Genomic DNA, 16,303 nt, shown 5'->3' with positions numbered 1-16,303 from the left:
ATTTTGTGCTGTGATCTGCAGGTATGGACTCTGCCTCTTTTCTTTAGCCTGACGATGGATATGGCTCCCTATGTCTTAATTCTTGCTGCTTGTGTGATGCTTGGCTGAGTTGGTTTTGCTCTTGAGCTTTGCCAGAGGCGCTTCTGTTTGTCTGCCTGCTGTGTGCGGTTGGCAGTCTTTATGCCAGGGCTATTTTTCTCTGGTTGTTTTTGCAGTTTTCTTTGGTTGGTAGTCATTTGACTACACTGTCCCTATGTGTGGTTTTTCTTATAGTTCCATCACTTCTTGTATTTCCCAAGTCTGGAGGATTTCCAGCTGTTACAGGCTCTTTCTTCTCCTTTTCATTGGGCACTCCAGGGGCTGTGTGCTGTTTCTCCCCATTTCAGATTCGTTTGCACCCTTACCCTCTCCTCCAAGACAGGACACTTCTTCTCAGCCTGCCTGACACTCAGTATTCTTACATCGAGATAGCATTTCTTCATTTAAAAATCTTCATTTAATTCTCCTTTTGCTGTTTGGCTTTGCTTTGTTGAGGTAGGATCTCATGTAGCACAGGCTAGCCTCAGACTCAGCTGCATAGCTGATGATGAGCCTGGGCCTCTGACCCTGTCCCTACTTCCCCAGTGCAGGGATTGGATTTAGTTACTACACTTAGCAGATTGGTGCTGATGGTAATTGGGGTGCAGAAATGGTTGGTTTTCTCTACCGAGTACAGAACTACAAAGTACGAAAGATTTGTGAAGGCAAATTCTGTATGGACAGTGAGACAGAAAGCAGGTACCTGGATGATGAGGGCTGTAACCTGGGGTCCCAGCAGAGCCACCATACGAGACCAGGGAAATGTGGGTCCCTCCTAGTGTTCTTGGTCTCATTAATGAAATAATTTAAGAAGGGACACAAATGGAAGTTTGAAGACAATTTACTAAAATCTGAAAGGAGAACCCTAGGCAGGCAAGCTCTAAATCTCACAGCTGCCTAGAGAACAGAGAGGGTCAGCCAGCATGGGGGCAAGCGCGCCGCAGAAGCAGCCTCGCAGAAGAAACTGGAAAGAACACAGACACTAAAGCACTAGTTAGAAAATAGGCCCTGGCCATCTGTAGGAAAAAGAAGTGTTTACACATTTCTAAGTTAGATCCCAGGAAGGTGAGCAGACCCAGCCGAACCTCAGGGTGGCTCATAGGAACTACCCAAGGGGTGGGAATTCTGGAAGGAAAAATATCTTACAGTGAACCCATACTCCTAGAGATGGTCCTGGTCTTTCTTACTTTTCATCTTGTAAAGTTTGTTTTATTTATGGGTAAACACTGACATGGATATATGTTTACCACATAGTGTCTGGTGACATCAGAGGACAGAGAGGACATCAGATTCCTCCCTTCTGGAACTGCAGTTACAGACTATTGTGGGCTGCCATGTGGGTGCTGGGAACTGAACCCATGTTCTCTGAAAAAGAAGCAAGTGTTCTTAACTGATGAGCAATCTCTCCAGCTCCCCCATTCTTTTCTGTTGCATGACCAAAGCAATTCATAGAAGGAAGTTTCTTTTGGGTTAAGGTTCTAGAAAGTTAAGAATTCATAATGTTAGGGCAGGGGCAGCAAGCAGGCATGGTGGGTAGGGCAGGGGCAACATGCTGAAAGCTCACATTTTGAAGCACAGACACAAAGTAGAGAAAGCAAACTGAAAATGGTACAAGTCTTTAAACTGTTAGAGCTCACACCTAGTGACATACTTCTTCCAACAAAGCCACATATTCTAAACCTCCCCAAACAGTGCTACTAACTGGGACCAAGTATTTAAGTGCCCCAGACCATGGAGGACATTCTCATGCAAACCAGCACTTAGGACTAGAGTTTGATTCTGTAACCGTAGCCCCAGGGTATTCTGTGCCCTCTTCTGACCTCCACAGGCACCTGGCACACATGTGGTACATACACACACAAACAGGCAAACACTCACACACAAAATAAAATGAAAAACCTGCAACAAATATAAAGAAAAAGGAAATGTCAGGCAGCTTGTGTCGTACAAGATGGTCCCAGACCTGTGAAACTGTCAGGCCTGGACCTGTGGACTCAGTGTCTTCTTGCGTCTGCATCTTCATCCTTGTTTTCTGGACTCTCCATTCTGTTCCTCTGGTGAGGACTGCTGTCTTAGCTCACAGCCTGGCAGCATCCCAAGCCCTGGTGCTGTGGGTGTTGGTGTGCTGTGTTGTAGTCTCCTGAAGTTCCTCTCCTTGATGAATAGACGAGGCTTACAGGGACCCAGTAACTGCCAACACTATGAATGGCAAGCCTCATACCACCATCAGGCCATCTGGACAGTCATGAGCTGCCTAGAACATAAAGGTAAGCTCAGGGTTTCTTCACATGGTATCATGAGTGTGGCCCTCATTCCTCTGACCTTTTCTCTGACCCTGGTATCATCTGACACTAGCTCTCAAGGTAGTCTTGTGGACAGCTGTAGTGTCCTGCCCCTAGACCTTGATAAGCATCAGCTGTGACTTGTCCACATCAGTGCTGGGTACAATCCTGGTGGCACAGTGCCAGCTCTTCACAGGATTCTTTGAGTACCTGCTGTCAGCTTCATTTCCTACATTATACAGTTGCATGCAAAGATGCAAGATCATAAGAACCCACACACTGCCAGGGTTCTTAAGTGTGGTACAGTCTATCCTGACATACAGGAAAGGAAGAGCAGTAGAAGCCAGTGCTCAGAGGTGTCCTTTACTTACCTTCTGTGGGTGCTGTTCAGAGCAGTGGGCAGGGTTCTGGGGAGCAGCTTTGTCACTGCCCTAAATGCAGATACAGAGCTGCCTCGCTGTTGTGTGGGAATGCCTGTCTCTGGCTCTCTTTTCCAATGGAGGAGGGGGCAGCAACCTCAAGTGCTGCTCAGTCCAGCTTCGGTGTGAGGTGCCTGCTGTTGCTGTGAGAGTCCGTTCGAGGCTCATGTGCATACCAGGGATGCACTGCCACTGAGGCAGGCCTCTGATTCCTACAATCACGGCACCTAGTGACCTCAAGTTGAAGAGGGCATTGAAACGTGGTGTTTTAAAGCATTCTTGTTATATACGTTTGTTTGTTTGTTTGTTTAGTGTGTGTGTGTGTGTGTGTGTGCGCGCGCGTGCACGTGCGTGCGTGCTATGACGTGGCACATTAGTGCAGGTCAGAGAACTCACATGGTTGGTTCTGTCGTTCTATACCATGCATCCTGAGGATTGAATCAGGCCATCTGGCCTGGTGGGAGGTTCCTTTACCTGCTAAGCCACTGTCCTGCTCTGGGCATCAGGAACCTGGAAGAAGAGCCTATGATTATTAGCTGGGTGTTGAGGCTGCTGGCAGCAGGGCAGTAAGATTAGTATTTAGCTTTAAAACATATTTCATGGGCTGGCTGTGAGTCCTTGGCCTCGCTCCAGAATGCTTTTATATTCAGACAGCTAAATGATATTTATCTACTTTGCCCATTTTCCTGTCCAGCTGTGAGTCACTTCCCTTGGTCCAAATGAGCTTTTCCTTTTTCCTTTCTCATGCACCCTGTTGCTCTTTGGTCTGGGAACACTGGGTTCACATTGATTCTCTGGGTAGGGCAGGCAGTGGTCCTACAGTTGCTTAGAGAAGGGGGTGGTGTAGAATGTTGTTACTGAGTCTGGGCTGAGGGTTGCTTCCTGCCCGTCTCTAGCTGATGGAGGGACTGGAATGGCCAGGACACCATGCTGGCCATCAGGATAATGGCACATATCTTTTCCCTGTAGATCCCTGACTGGCCTTCATTTTCCCTGCAGCTTATCTTTACTGGGGCCTTACAGTCCGGTCACGCTGTCTGAGAAGCACCGTGATCCTCCCAGACCTTGCTGCACAGAGCTTCCTTGCAGCAAAGCTGAGTGACAGTGGGCGGGCACCAGGCTTCTCATGTAGACTGTTCACCTTGGGAGGAAGGACACCATCATGCTCTTCCCAGGAATTGGACCCAATTCATGATCACCTTGAAGGACAGCACAAGGACTTACAAATGTGTGGTTCCAATCAAGACCCTACACTACACTTCCTTTCTTGGGATTTGGTTGTGGGAACTCTCGAGGCCCTGGTTCTGGCAGCCTTGTATGGGATAGCTACGTGTTACTTGCCCAGTAATCATGTGTAACTTAAAGTTTTACTTCCTTCTTAGAATTCTGTGTTTTGTTTTTACAGTGAATGTTGAAAAGATAGACCTGAAGGGATTATCACACACGAAAAATGAGAGAAGTGTTGAGTGTTCCTTTGAGGTAAGCTGCTGTTTCCCCTCTCCTTGGAGCTATCCAGAGGCACACATGTTACTTCACTACCACAGGAAAAGCTTTGCTTCCTGCATAACAATGGTGCTGAGGTGGGCTTGGAGCCTGGCTGGGTCAGGGGTCTCTAGGGTGGGCTAGGGTGTCAGGGGATACCCACCTCTTCAGAGAGAAGCTAAGCTCTAGGGCCTATGAATTTAGTCCTGGTTACATGTAACTGGGACAGTGGCTGAACTGGCCTTCTTCCTTGGGGGAGGAGAGAGATGGTTGCATTCACTCTGGGTGTGGAAAAAGTCTAGGCTATGACAGTAAGTACCTAGATGTATGTCCCTTGAGACACATATACATGCTGGTTGCATGGCTAGTTGATCTCAAGGGAAATGTGCTACAAACTGACACGCCATGGAAATAGGACTATGTTTGTGATGAAAAGCCTGCCACAACTGAGACAATCCAAAAGTTCCTTTTATTTCCTAGTAACGGTGCTCAGGGAGGTAGACCCAGGCCTCCATCAGAGCTGGGTCCTAGCTAACACCAGCTTGCCTTGCGCATGGCTGCAGGGTATATAGTTGTTGGCCTTGTGGTCCAAAATGGCAGCTGGGGCTCTAGTACTCAAATATGCATCCTTATTGGGGGGCAGGACTCAAACTCAAAAGGAGGAATGTGCTCAGGAGCAACTGGAAGAGTTTCCATTTACATTTTGTTGACAAGAATTGGTCTAACTTAGCTGCATAGGAAGCTGGAGATGCATTGCTGGCTTGTATTCATGGTTCTGTTACTCACCTGACATGGCAGGCTAGACATTTCTCAGACCCTGTCTTCAGACAAAATGGCAGATCATAAGACTCTGCCCCAGCAGTAATGGTAAGCACACTCAAGAGACTCCTGTTCAGTGTTTAGCACTGCATGTGAGCCAGACCTCTTTTTCAGGAGGTACTGTGTGGTAAGAACCTGTTGTGTTGCAGAAGAGCCCTTGGTAGAGATTCTAGAGGCTGTTGACTGTGGTAACACTGGAGCACCATGAGTCCACCAAGCCCTAGTGCTCAAGGTGGTGTGGGCAGCAGGTTCTAAAGGGCCAGGAAAGTCTGTGGTCACAGTCTACTTAGAAACTTGGATGTCTTGTGGTATTTGAAGAGGTGATCTTGTGTCATTTCTTCCTGACTGTCCTGTTTTGCTCTGCTTTATCTGAGAGGGGTGTTCTCAGCCCCGTGAGGACTGTTGGCAGAGATAATGTGCATGGATTCTTCTGGTCCTCAGTACAGTTACTGTGGCAAAGGAATCTGGGCTTTGGTGACATGGTACCCAGTGCTGCCTACAGCTTTTTCATGTAGAGGCAGATGTTGGTAGTGTGGCTCCCTGACCTCTTCTGGAAGGAGGAGCTCTTAGTAGAGAGGATAGGAGTTGTTGCTGCTATGTGCTGAGGACAGAGCAGCAGAGGTCCCCAAGGCAAAGTACTGCTTGCTGGAGCAGACTTTCTTGGTGCTCATCTGGTGACTGACTAGTGGCACAGGACCACAGAGATGCTTTCTGCCCCAGAAGTCTGAACTGGTTGGCTCTACAGAGGACAGAGGCTCAAGGAACACAGGCTGACTTGGAATAGACATCTGCCCTAGATCTCACTCACAGGCATTAACTCAGAAATGACCAGAGACTTAACTGGCAGTCAGGTACTATAAAGTTAACTCAGAAATGACCAGAGACTTAGCTAGGAGTCAGGTACTATAAGGTTTCCAGAGGAAAGCAGAGAAGGCTTTGGGAGACAAGTGGAAGGCTCTGAGCCCAGTGCTAAAGTGTGCTCTATACCACTTGCAGCTCATATAGGTAGGCTGTTGTCTGCTGTAAAGCTGCTGTCCAGGGCTCTGAAGAGAGAGAAGAGTTGACATGTGAAGTCCACAGAGCTCTCAGCTCAGTAATGAGAACATTTGGTCAACAATAGGGCCAGACTTGGTAACTCATGACTTTAGTCCCAGCACTGGGGGAGGCAGGGGCAGTGGAGCTATATGAGTTCAAGGCCAGTCAAGGCTATATAGTGAGACACTGTCTGAAATAAAAGAGACAAAGAGAGAGAGAGAGAAACAGACAGAAAGGCAGAGAGAGACAGAGATAGATACAGAGAAAGAGAGACAAAGACACAGAGAATGTGTGTAAAAAAAAAAAATTGGGCAAAAGATTTGGACAGACAGTACCAAGAAAGAGGCATGACTGGCAGTGAGCATGTGTGGAAGGCGTGCGGGCAGCCTGAACTCTTGTCATGCAAAGAGCTGACGTGAAGAAGGCTGGCTGCACCTGATTTTCTAAGACTGGAGTTCTGTGTGCATCTGTCTCTGGGAGTGGGGAGTGGCTTAGGCACACTGGGCATCCGACAGCTTTCAAAAGGCAAAGAAACTCCTCTGCAAGATCTTTTGAGTCCTTGCCTGCTACAGATCCTTGTTTATGTATGTGCTGCACAGCATTATTTGTGATGCTTCAGGATGCAAGGTAAAAGATGGGAGTGCCTGTCCTGGGAGCCTGTCCGCAAGTGGGACATTACTCGAGGGGTGCAGAGAGACACAGTGACCCAGACTCTCTCCCAGATAGGTGTTAACTGTGCAAGCCAGTTACATACAACTTTATAAAATGCAAACTACTCCATGGTGAAGGAGCTTACCAGAAGCTTCTGTGAAAAGGATGAGTGAGAGTCTGCTGAGGGCCTAGGGGTGATGTGCTCAACTGTCCTGAGTAGGAAGGGCTTCACAGGTGCAGGACTTCTGACCACATGCTTGTATGTGGCTTACCATCAACTGTAAGTCAAAAGGGAACTTTTCCTTTTTTTTTTTTTCTTCCTCTTTTTAAGCTTCCTATTGATAAAGTCTAAGGTTTTGCTGTGTGTCCCAGGCTGGCTTTGAATGTGCCATCCTCTTGCTTCAGCTTCCCAATTGTGGCTTACCAGAGTGGGTATCAGAAATCTTTTTGTTTTGTTTTTATTGGATATTCTCTGTATTGACATTTTAAATGTTAAAATCTTTTTAAAAGATTTATTTATTTATTTATTTTATGTGAGTACACTGTAGCTGTCTTCAGACACACCAGAAGAGGGCATCAGATCCCATTACAGATGGTTTTGAGCCACCATGTGCTTGCTGGAATTTGAACTCAGGACCTCTGGAAGAGCAGTCAGTGCTCTTAACCGCTGAGCCATCTCTCCAGCCCGGTATCAGAATCTTAAAATGTTGTTTGAGAATCAGTGTGCCCTGACTCCACAGACCGGTGGACTAAAACAGAACGTGTGCCTAGTGAGCGGGAGCAGTATCTGGTGCACTGCTGCTTGAGCCCTGGAGACTTGTGGTGGCCGTGTTTGCAGTGTTGGACTCCATGTGCTTTGGGAGAGAAGCCTGTGGCTTCCACCCAGCTTTATGGCTCTCTAGAGCTTTGTTAGATGGTTAGGGTTTCTGCTGCTGTGACAAACACTGTGATCAGAGCAGCTTTGGGAGAAAAGGGTTTTTTTCAGCTCACACCTCTTGGTCACACTCTGAGGGAAGTCAGGACAGGAGTTCAAGGCAACAACTGAAGCAGGGGCCACAGAGGAGTATTGCTGCTCATCCAACTTCTTACACTGCTCACCTGGGCTGGGCCTCCCATAGAAATCAGAGAAGGTGCACTGCAGGTCCTCCAGAGTCATTTTCTCAGCTGAGTTTTGTTCCTCCAAGTGGTTCTTAGCCTTCCTAAGGCTGTGACCCTTTAATACAGTTGGTGACCCCAACCATAAAATTATTGTCCTGCTACTTCATTGAAACTGTATGAAGCTTTCCTGTTTCTTTCCTATGGGTTTGTGTTTGCTGACACTGCACTTGCTAGTCCCACTGAGGCCCAGACTGTCTTAGAACGAACACGGGGAATGCATCTGAAGGAAAAAAAATAGCCGAGGCTCTTGAGAAGTGTGGAGGATAAAAAGGAGAAACGGTGGGGACTGAGTTCAGTTGACTTGAATTACAAGGCAGAACTAGTGCGATGCCCCCTCAGAAGCCACTGTGTTTTTTCTGTCTTTAGGTTTGTTTTCATTTGAGAGCTTCTTGTTGTTGTTTGGTTTTTGTTTGTTTTTCAGTACAACGTTTCTCTGTGTAGCCCTGGCTGTCCTAGAACTCACCCTGTAGAGCATACTGGCCTCAAACTCAGAGAGAGCTGCCTGCCTCTGTGCCCTTAACTTCTAAAGGTGTTTTATTTTTTGGCTTATTGTGGATGGTAAATCACTTAGAACAGGTGTGTGGTCAGATGTTTTGGCACCTCTGAAACCCTTCCTACTCAGGATAGTAGAAGGTGTCTGTCATCACCGTCCCAGCTGGAGGCCATTTTTTTTAACCCTTTAATTTTTTAAAATTCTGATTCGCCATTTTAAACCAAAAAGGAAAAAATAAATCAAATAAGTTCCCCTGCCTTGTGTTATGTCTGGTTAAGGCAGGGTAAATCGTCTTATGGAGTCAAAGGGAAACTTCATTCTCTGGCCCTGTTTTTATTCTGGCTATCATTAAATGCCTGGCTGGGTGAGAAAAACCTAGCTTTTTATAACAAAAGCATTCTGTCTGTTGAAATCTCTTGTGTTATTCCTTAATTTCCTCTTTAGAAAGTAAAAGCAGCTAAGCATGGTGGTGCAGGCCTTTGACCCCAGCACTTGGTGGGTTTAGGCAGATGGGTCTTTCAAGCTTGGAACCAGCCTAGGCTTCATTGCCAGCCAGGGTTGCATAGTGTGGTGATGTCTCTAAAACACCCAAATCAAAAAAATCTTTTCAGAACAACCAAATCCACGCTAAACTTCTTGTCAGAGGCTCATTTTAAAAGCACATAGGGAAAAGACAGGACAGAAAAGATAAACTTACCTGGTATACATAAGATTTAGGGTCAGGCCCCGGAGAAAGGTGGGACCATAATGAGGCAAATAAGTTGGTTTTTCCTGCTGAAATATACAGTGAACGTGGACCACCAGTTCCCTGTGCTGTATAAACACAGGTATAAACCTTGTTTGGGGCCAGCTTTCCTGATAGAAGATGAAGGTCATCCAGGCACTTTGCTCTGAGCATAATCAGCAAAGTATTTTGTGTCTTTGCTCTCAGACCATGTTCTCTAGTCTCATTCTGATTTTCCAGCCTGCTAAGGAGGAAACCATGTGATGGCAAAATCTAAAATCTCTTCATCTTAGTCCCTTGTCCTAAACTTTGACTCAAATAGAATGGCACTTGTCTTTTAAAAGGCAGCCATGCCTGTCAGTCTGTTAAACACACTTTAAAAACAAAACAAAACTGAAGTCCTGGAATCAAATTGTACAAACGAGGGGGGGTTAAAAGAAAACAGCTTCTTGTAAAAAGAATGTCCATGAAAACACCAATTGGACTAAACCATAAAAAGCGTGTATTAGTCACATGCATAGCAGAGGCTGGCCCCTGGCTAGAGGCCATTTTTAACTAGCCAGACAAGGTGGTGCAGCCTGTACGTGGCCATAGGGTGACTGGACAGCACCCGGCAGTGCTGAGGGGACACCTTCCTGGCTTATCCCGAGATGTTCTCCGAGAGTGGTGGCTGTTGTAGTTGTTGCTGTTGTGTGTGTTCTCCCTCCAGACAGGGTTTCTCTGTGTAGCCCTGACACTCGATTCATAGACCAGGCTAGCCTTGAATTCAGAGATCACTTGCCTCTGCCTTTTGAGTACTGGGATAAAAAGTGTGTGCCATCACCGCTGGCCAGTCATCCATTTTTAACAGTGTCTGGCAGAGCTAGTCGGGCAATATTATTTGATGCTTTCTGTTGAGATGCTTCACCTAACCCCACTGGCCATTAATAATGAGTTGTATGGCTTTTTTTTGTTTGTTTGTTTGTTTTTTGGGTTTTTTTTGTTTTGTTTTTGTTTTTGAGAGAGTTTCTCTGTGTAGCGTCAACTGTTCTGGAACTCTATGTAGAGTGGGCTGCCTTGAATTCACAGAAACCCACTTGTCATTTCTTCTTGGTGCTGCCATTAAAAAACAAGTATGCCATAATGTCTCTACTCAGCTTTTCTGTTTTCTCGTTTGTCTATCTGGAGGTTTACTGGGGCCTGTGCTGTCTTCTGTGGCATACCATTACCTGTTCCCATTGTCTCAGCCCAAGCTCCTCTTGTGCTCTTGGCATCAGCGCCTGAGCGCGTGGGCTGCAGCTTTCATCCTCCATGCTGTGTTTTCTTAAGATGCCTGGGAGGTTGGGTAGGTAGAGTAGGGGACCTTAGGCTGTGTCTGCTCCCAGGTACCTTGTGGGCTGGGTGGGGCCTTCTGCCAGCACACATAGCACCTTGCTGGTATGGAAGGAAGCACATGGCATTTTTGTGGCTCTAGACAGAGGTGCTGCATGTGGGGCTGGCCCCCACCTATGTGTTGCTTGCCTGTTTTGTCTTTCTTGTGTGATGTAAGAATCAGGTCAGTCCCAGCATTGCTCTGCAGCTCTTAGAGGAAGTAGTTGGTGCTGTGTGCCTCCACCCTCCTGGAGTGCCTGCTGATGGGGTGGGAAGGGATGGGTTCCTGAAGTTGGATGGCAGAGGCCAGCTCTGATTGGGTGTGTACTGCATACATGTCTTATTACTTCTCCCTGCCTTTGTGTGGCCCGTCTTCCTCCAACACCAGTGTTGAGTGGGTGGAGAGTGAGTGTGGGGCCAGAGCAGCGTTGGGCCCTGGCCAGCTGAAGTTTGGTAACTTGTAAATGAATCCCAGTGGGTCTCTGGGACCTGCCTGTGACTCTCCCAGCCTGTGTTCTTGGCTGCAGTGACAACCCCAGAACACAAACACAGGCACAACCGTGTCATGGCAGGGTTGGAGTGCTGCTTTCAGCATGACTGTCTTGCTGCCCTTGTTTGCCTGTGGGCTTCGTGCTTTCCTTGTATTTGATGCATTCTGTGGAATGGAGGTGGAAGAAAAGACTCCCGTTAGAAACAGGTTGCCAGCCATCTCTACTAAAGGCTTTGGGTGACTCAAGTTTTCACTTTAATCTGGAATGTCAGGGTGGATATAAGCCACACTCAGGGACCCCAGCTCTGTAGAATTGTTAGAGGACCAGATGCACTGAGGCATCTTCCTACCAAGTGCATACAAGTCAGGATGGAAGCCATGGTTCTGGTAGCAACTGGCTGAGACTGGAGTTGCCCCACCTGTGAAGTCACAGGCCTCTATCCATTTGCCGAGCTCTCTCAGATTATTGGTAGAGATCTCAGGAATACAAAGGAAGGATTGGAGGCTTGGCATCTTGAGCTCTTACCTCTATACCAGGCTAAATGTGATGGGTTCCTTGTGGACTTCTGGCTTTTAGGTACAATTTGTGTTTTGTATCTCCCAGTCAGCCTGAGCCTCAAGCCTTCTGTGCTTGCCTTTTTAAGTGGATACAGTTTTTTTTACAGAGACCACTCCCTGTCCCCAATTAAAACACACACACACACACACACACACACACACACACACACACACCCCTCTGCAGAAGTGGCTTCATTCAGGCTGCATAGCACCGTCATGAGCACAGGCATTACAGTCAGAAGGGACGCCAGAGAGCTCAGCCAGTGCCACAGCTGTGTGAAGTCAGAAGCCCGTGCTGGCCACAGTGCTATGGCTACAGCAGGTGCCAAGCCCACAGGCATGTTTAGCATCTGCCATCAAGTTCTGCCCACCTCCCAGAATCTGAGGGCCCATGCCAGCCTTGGATCAGATTTTTATGTAGCCACAGCACCTGTGTGGTACAGACACCTGCTTCCAGATGAAGAGGCTGATTTCTATGACTTGATGCTGTGTCCAACATCACATGCACCATGAAGAGAAAAATACATGCTTAGTACACATGGGTGTCCAGATGGCAAGCAACTTCCTAGGAGTGAGCCCTTGGTCTAGTGACTCAGCAGTGCACTAATGCATTGGAGTTATAGGAGTGCTGTTTTCACAGCAAGTCAGGAGTGTGAGTGGACCCTTTCCCCAGTAGTGGTTACAGCTGTGAGCCCTGGACACTTAGACTGAGTGTGTGGCATCTGTTTTTTAAGGCTTGTTTATTTGTTTTTAAGGTCTTATGGTCTGATTCTTCAATAACATCAGTAACTAAGTCTTCCTCAGAAGTGACTGAATTTATTTCAAAGGTAAGGTAATGAAGGCCTCTCCAGCAGTCAGAAGTGCACTGGTGTCCAACCTTCTTCTAGTTGTGACTGTCAGCAGAGGCTCTGGGGTCACAAGCATGAGCCACCTTATGTCTCCTCATGACACTGGCAGTTGTCTCCCTGACCCATATTTTTGCATGTCTCTGAGGTGTTTATTGAATCTTGGGCATTATCTTTGGAAGGCTGTAGAATCTGAGGGAACAGTAGTTATGCCTACTGTGGGAACTCTTCTCCCCCAGGCCAGTAGTAAGGTCCTTGGGTCAGTCTAAGCAGGCATTGCTAGTGATGAGACATCTTCTTTGATGGGCTGTTGTTTCCTGGGTTTGGAGCTTTCTGGAATATTGGAGGGCTGTCCAGAGCCTTGCTTACTACACAGCTCTCAACAGTCCCAGTGCACCTGAGATGCAGAGATCTCTTCCTGTTTGTGTCCTCTCTCAGATGATTGCTAGTGCCCATTACTTGGTGCTAGACTTTTGTAAGGGTAAGAGAAGGGTTTTCCACTGTCCTGTCCTGCTCGTAGACACAGGGCTGCCATGCCTGTTTTTGTCAACCCCAGCCCCTTCCTGGTGAGATAGGGTCCTACACCCATGGGGATTTTATGTCCTTGCTCCTGGGCCAGATGTTAACTTTTCCTGGACCAGAAGTTTTCTCTTCTAGAGCACTGCCTGTCTGAGAAACTGGGGGCCTTTTTAATACACCGAGCCAGGAATAGTCTCTCCTAAAGGTTAAGGACCTTTGCCTTAGAGACAAAGCTCTGGGAGTTTAGATCTGTTACCAGGTACTTGTGGCACCCTTGGTGGCTCTGTCTCTGTATAGTGGCCATGTGTGGCCCAGGGGAATTCATCCATCTTACCCCATCTGTTCTGACCATGGTATAGCATCAAAGAGTCTGTGTTTTCCTTAGAGGCTTGGTTCCTGTTTACATTGTGGCCAGGACCTGGCCCTGTGGCTCATTATGTTAGACTCAGGGAAAGTTGAGTAGATTGTGGGGCTTTGCTTGCCTGTGGTGGGATGGGTGTCGTGCATGCTTGTAGATCCTTAGTAGCTGGAAAGGTCCAAGTTCTACTACCGACATTTGAAACGAGGCCCCACTGGTGTGCTGTGGAGACTGACCTTCCTGTCCTTTCTTTCAGTTATCCCAACTCTGTCCTGAAGAGAACTTGGACAAACTCATTCCTTGCTTGGCTGGCCCAGATTCCTTCTATGTGGAGCGTAACCATGTTGATTTGGAAGCAGGCCTAAGGTAAATAAGGCTCTTGGCTAGGTGGCTGTGGCTGTTCTGGTGTGGGCCTGCGCTTATCTCCAGGACTGTTGTGAGGGTCTGAAGGATGTGGCCTACCTTACAGTAAGTTGAGGAAGAGGTGGAGGAATCAAATGCCATACATGTTGTGGGGCTTTGCTCTGTGAGATATAAGCAGTCAGCTGTGAAGATCAGCTCCCTGGGTCTTCACCATGCCCCACACAGTGGCACGTGCCCTGCTGAGACTCACTGGTTCTGTTTTGTTGGGGTTTTTTGAGACCAAGGAAGGCACTTCATTTGTAACCCTGCTTCTGGTATCATGGGCGAGCTTGCTGCACAAGTTTATGTGGTGTTAGGATGGGACCCAGGGATTGTGTATGCTGGATAAACATTCTACCACCCGAGTCACTGCTACAGCCTGGGCTGCTTCTCTAGTGTATAAGAAGCTACTGTCTTAGGCTCTGGCAGCAATGTCTTCATGTTGTGACTCGGTTCCAGCAGCCTCGGACTGTAGGTTCTAGTGCTTGAGTCATTCATTGCAAGAGACAGCGAAGGGGCTTGAGAAGAACTGTACAAGCTGAATGACAGCAAAGAGTCAGGCTGTGGACTTGTTTTTCTCTAACATCTTATTCTCTTGGATGAAGTTTTCAGAGGCTCTCAGTGTTGCTGGTTTTGTTGTGTTTTTTGGGTGTCATTTCAATGCTGATGAGCTGCTGTGTTGCTCCCCAGGTTCTTGGCGTCAATGCCTTCACATGCACTGAAGCACGACCATGTTAGGAAGTTCTTCAGTGCTTCAGCTCCCTCCCAACAGCTCCAAAATCCAAGTAAGTTTGTAAAATGGTTAAAATATAAATAAAGTTACGTTATTATTGTCTGTAAGTGTCTGTGATCCTTTTCTTCTACTTTGTAGGTCCTGGCAACCCCTCCCTTCCTAAAGTGGGCACCATGATGGGTGTGTCTGGAAGGTTAGTGGCCCCCTTTAGCCAGCATGGTCAGCAGCGTCTCCTGTGTGTGAGCAGCTGTTCTTGTAGCTGCCTGAGCTACATCTTGGATAATACCAGGAGAGGATTGGGTAGAAGGAATCAGCTTTTGGCTTCCCAGTTTTATGGTTTTCTCATTGCTAAGTAGCTTGTTTTAATGCATGATGTACTGGTATCATTTTGTTCCTTGGAAGTGACAGAACCAGGTAGCTCAGTTGAATCTCTACACACAAACACACACAGCACACAGGCACAGGAGTGTCCTGTGGGCACTGCTGTGAGGAGGGATGACGTGGTGGTCGGACAGGATTCCAGGTGTGCTATGAGCTGAACACCAGGTGCCGACATGGGATACCTCTAACCTGGTGCTGCCTGGCAGCTTGGTAAGGCAGCACCTGTACTCCATTGTCTCCTGTCCTGCAGGCCTGTGTGTGGCGTGGCTGGCATCCCTTCCTCGCAGAGCAGTACCCAGCACCACCTGCAGCACTCAGCCAGTACATCTGCTTCCCTGCCCCACTGCTCCCACGCAGGAGGCACAGGCTCAGCGCTGGCTTACCGCACCCAAGTGGACAACTCACCCACCATCCTGATGCCCTCTAGTCTGCAGGCGCCTCAGCCCCAGGAGCAGAATGGGATTTTAGACTGGCTTAGGAAACTGCGTTTGCACAAGTATTACCCCGTCTTTAAACAGCTCACCATGGAAAAGGTAAGTTGGCTACTCAGAAGGCATACAATGTGCTTTGTGTTTCCCTAGTAGCCCGTGCCCCATCCTCATTCCTAGAAGGGTCAAGTAAGGCTTTTAAACACTATAACATGGAAGAGCTTGGGTGGTAACCACATGGCTTGGTGCCAGAGAGGACCAGTATTTCATTCCCAGTCTGCAGCCAAAACAAACCAAAGCCAGACAAACAAATAGCTTTTCTGACGTTCAGGTCTTGACAAACCAGGAACTCTATGACTTAAAATGGCTCCCTCCCTCAAGGTGCTGTAGGTCAAAGCTCATTCAGATGCTGTTTGCTCCTCTTTAAGGCAGTTCCATTATAGCTCATGTCTTAGTGTGGCCACAAGCAAGTAGGGCTCAGACAACCAAGGTTATGTAACATTTAATGGTTAGACCTGAAGTCACGGAAGAAAGCTGGCCTTCTCAGAATCCCATGTTTTAGTGGACGGTTTTGACTCGGGATAGGTGTTGGCATTTTCTAAGCCAAATGATTCCTGCACAGGAATTTGGATTCTCACTCCCCCTGCTGGACAGGATGACTCCTAACAGTTCTACCCATCTAAAACTCCCTTGTTAACCTTGAAGATGGAGCTTTGTAGACAGTGGCAAGTACTTCCGATGCTGCTGATGAGGGTCCATAAATCTTAAGGACAAGAGATTTTTCCTACCAATTGTCATAGTCAGTTTGAATTTTCTACTCAGAATTATGAGGGGACTAGATTCCACAGCTGGCTGATATGGTAAGCCAGCTGTCCTGGGGTGTCAGGCCTGTGAGTTCATCATTTCTTCTGGATAGTGCTTTCTTTCTACATTTCTTGGGTCCTCACCAAGTTGCTGAAGGTGATTTGCTGGGGAAAAAAATTTTTTTCCAGGTCTTAAGCCAAGTAACTCAATTCTGTTCCAGTGTACAGAGCCTGGTGTATGCCAATAAGACCGTCTTCAGCGGGCAGAGATGGCCTTCAGTTGTAAATGTTTAGT

At 47.5% G+C, this 16,303-nt stretch overlaps 1 protein-coding gene across 2 annotated transcripts in view; it reads left to right on the top strand.

The window, feature by feature from the left end:
* Positions 1-16,303, top strand: part of ZCCHC14 (zinc finger CCHC-type containing 14) — a gene marked incomplete at its 5' end in the record, with an annotated part of 49,279 nt that overhangs the window by 24,990 nt on the left and 7,986 nt on the right. For both annotated transcript variants that reach the window (XM_080936975.1, XM_080936974.1), the window contains 6 exons: positions 4,185-4,258; positions 12,295-12,366; positions 13,518-13,627; positions 14,354-14,448; positions 14,535-14,589; positions 15,028-15,310. In XM_080936975.1, the coding sequence (XP_080793101.1) occupies positions 4,185-4,258; positions 12,295-12,366; positions 13,518-13,627; positions 14,354-14,448; positions 14,535-14,589; positions 15,028-15,310 (689 nt within the window). The remainder of the gene's footprint in view (positions 1-4,184; positions 4,259-12,294; positions 12,367-13,517; positions 13,628-14,353; positions 14,449-14,534; positions 14,590-15,027; positions 15,311-16,303) is intronic.

The sequence above is a fragment of the Micromys minutus genome (genome assembly GCF_963924665.1).
Source record: "Micromys minutus genome assembly, chromosome: 24".
In the NCBI taxonomy this organism is placed as follows: Eukaryota; Metazoa; Chordata; class Mammalia; order Rodentia; family Muridae; genus Micromys; species Micromys minutus.
Note: the sequence above shows the minus strand (reverse complement) of the source record. Positions and strands in the feature narration are given on the sequence as shown.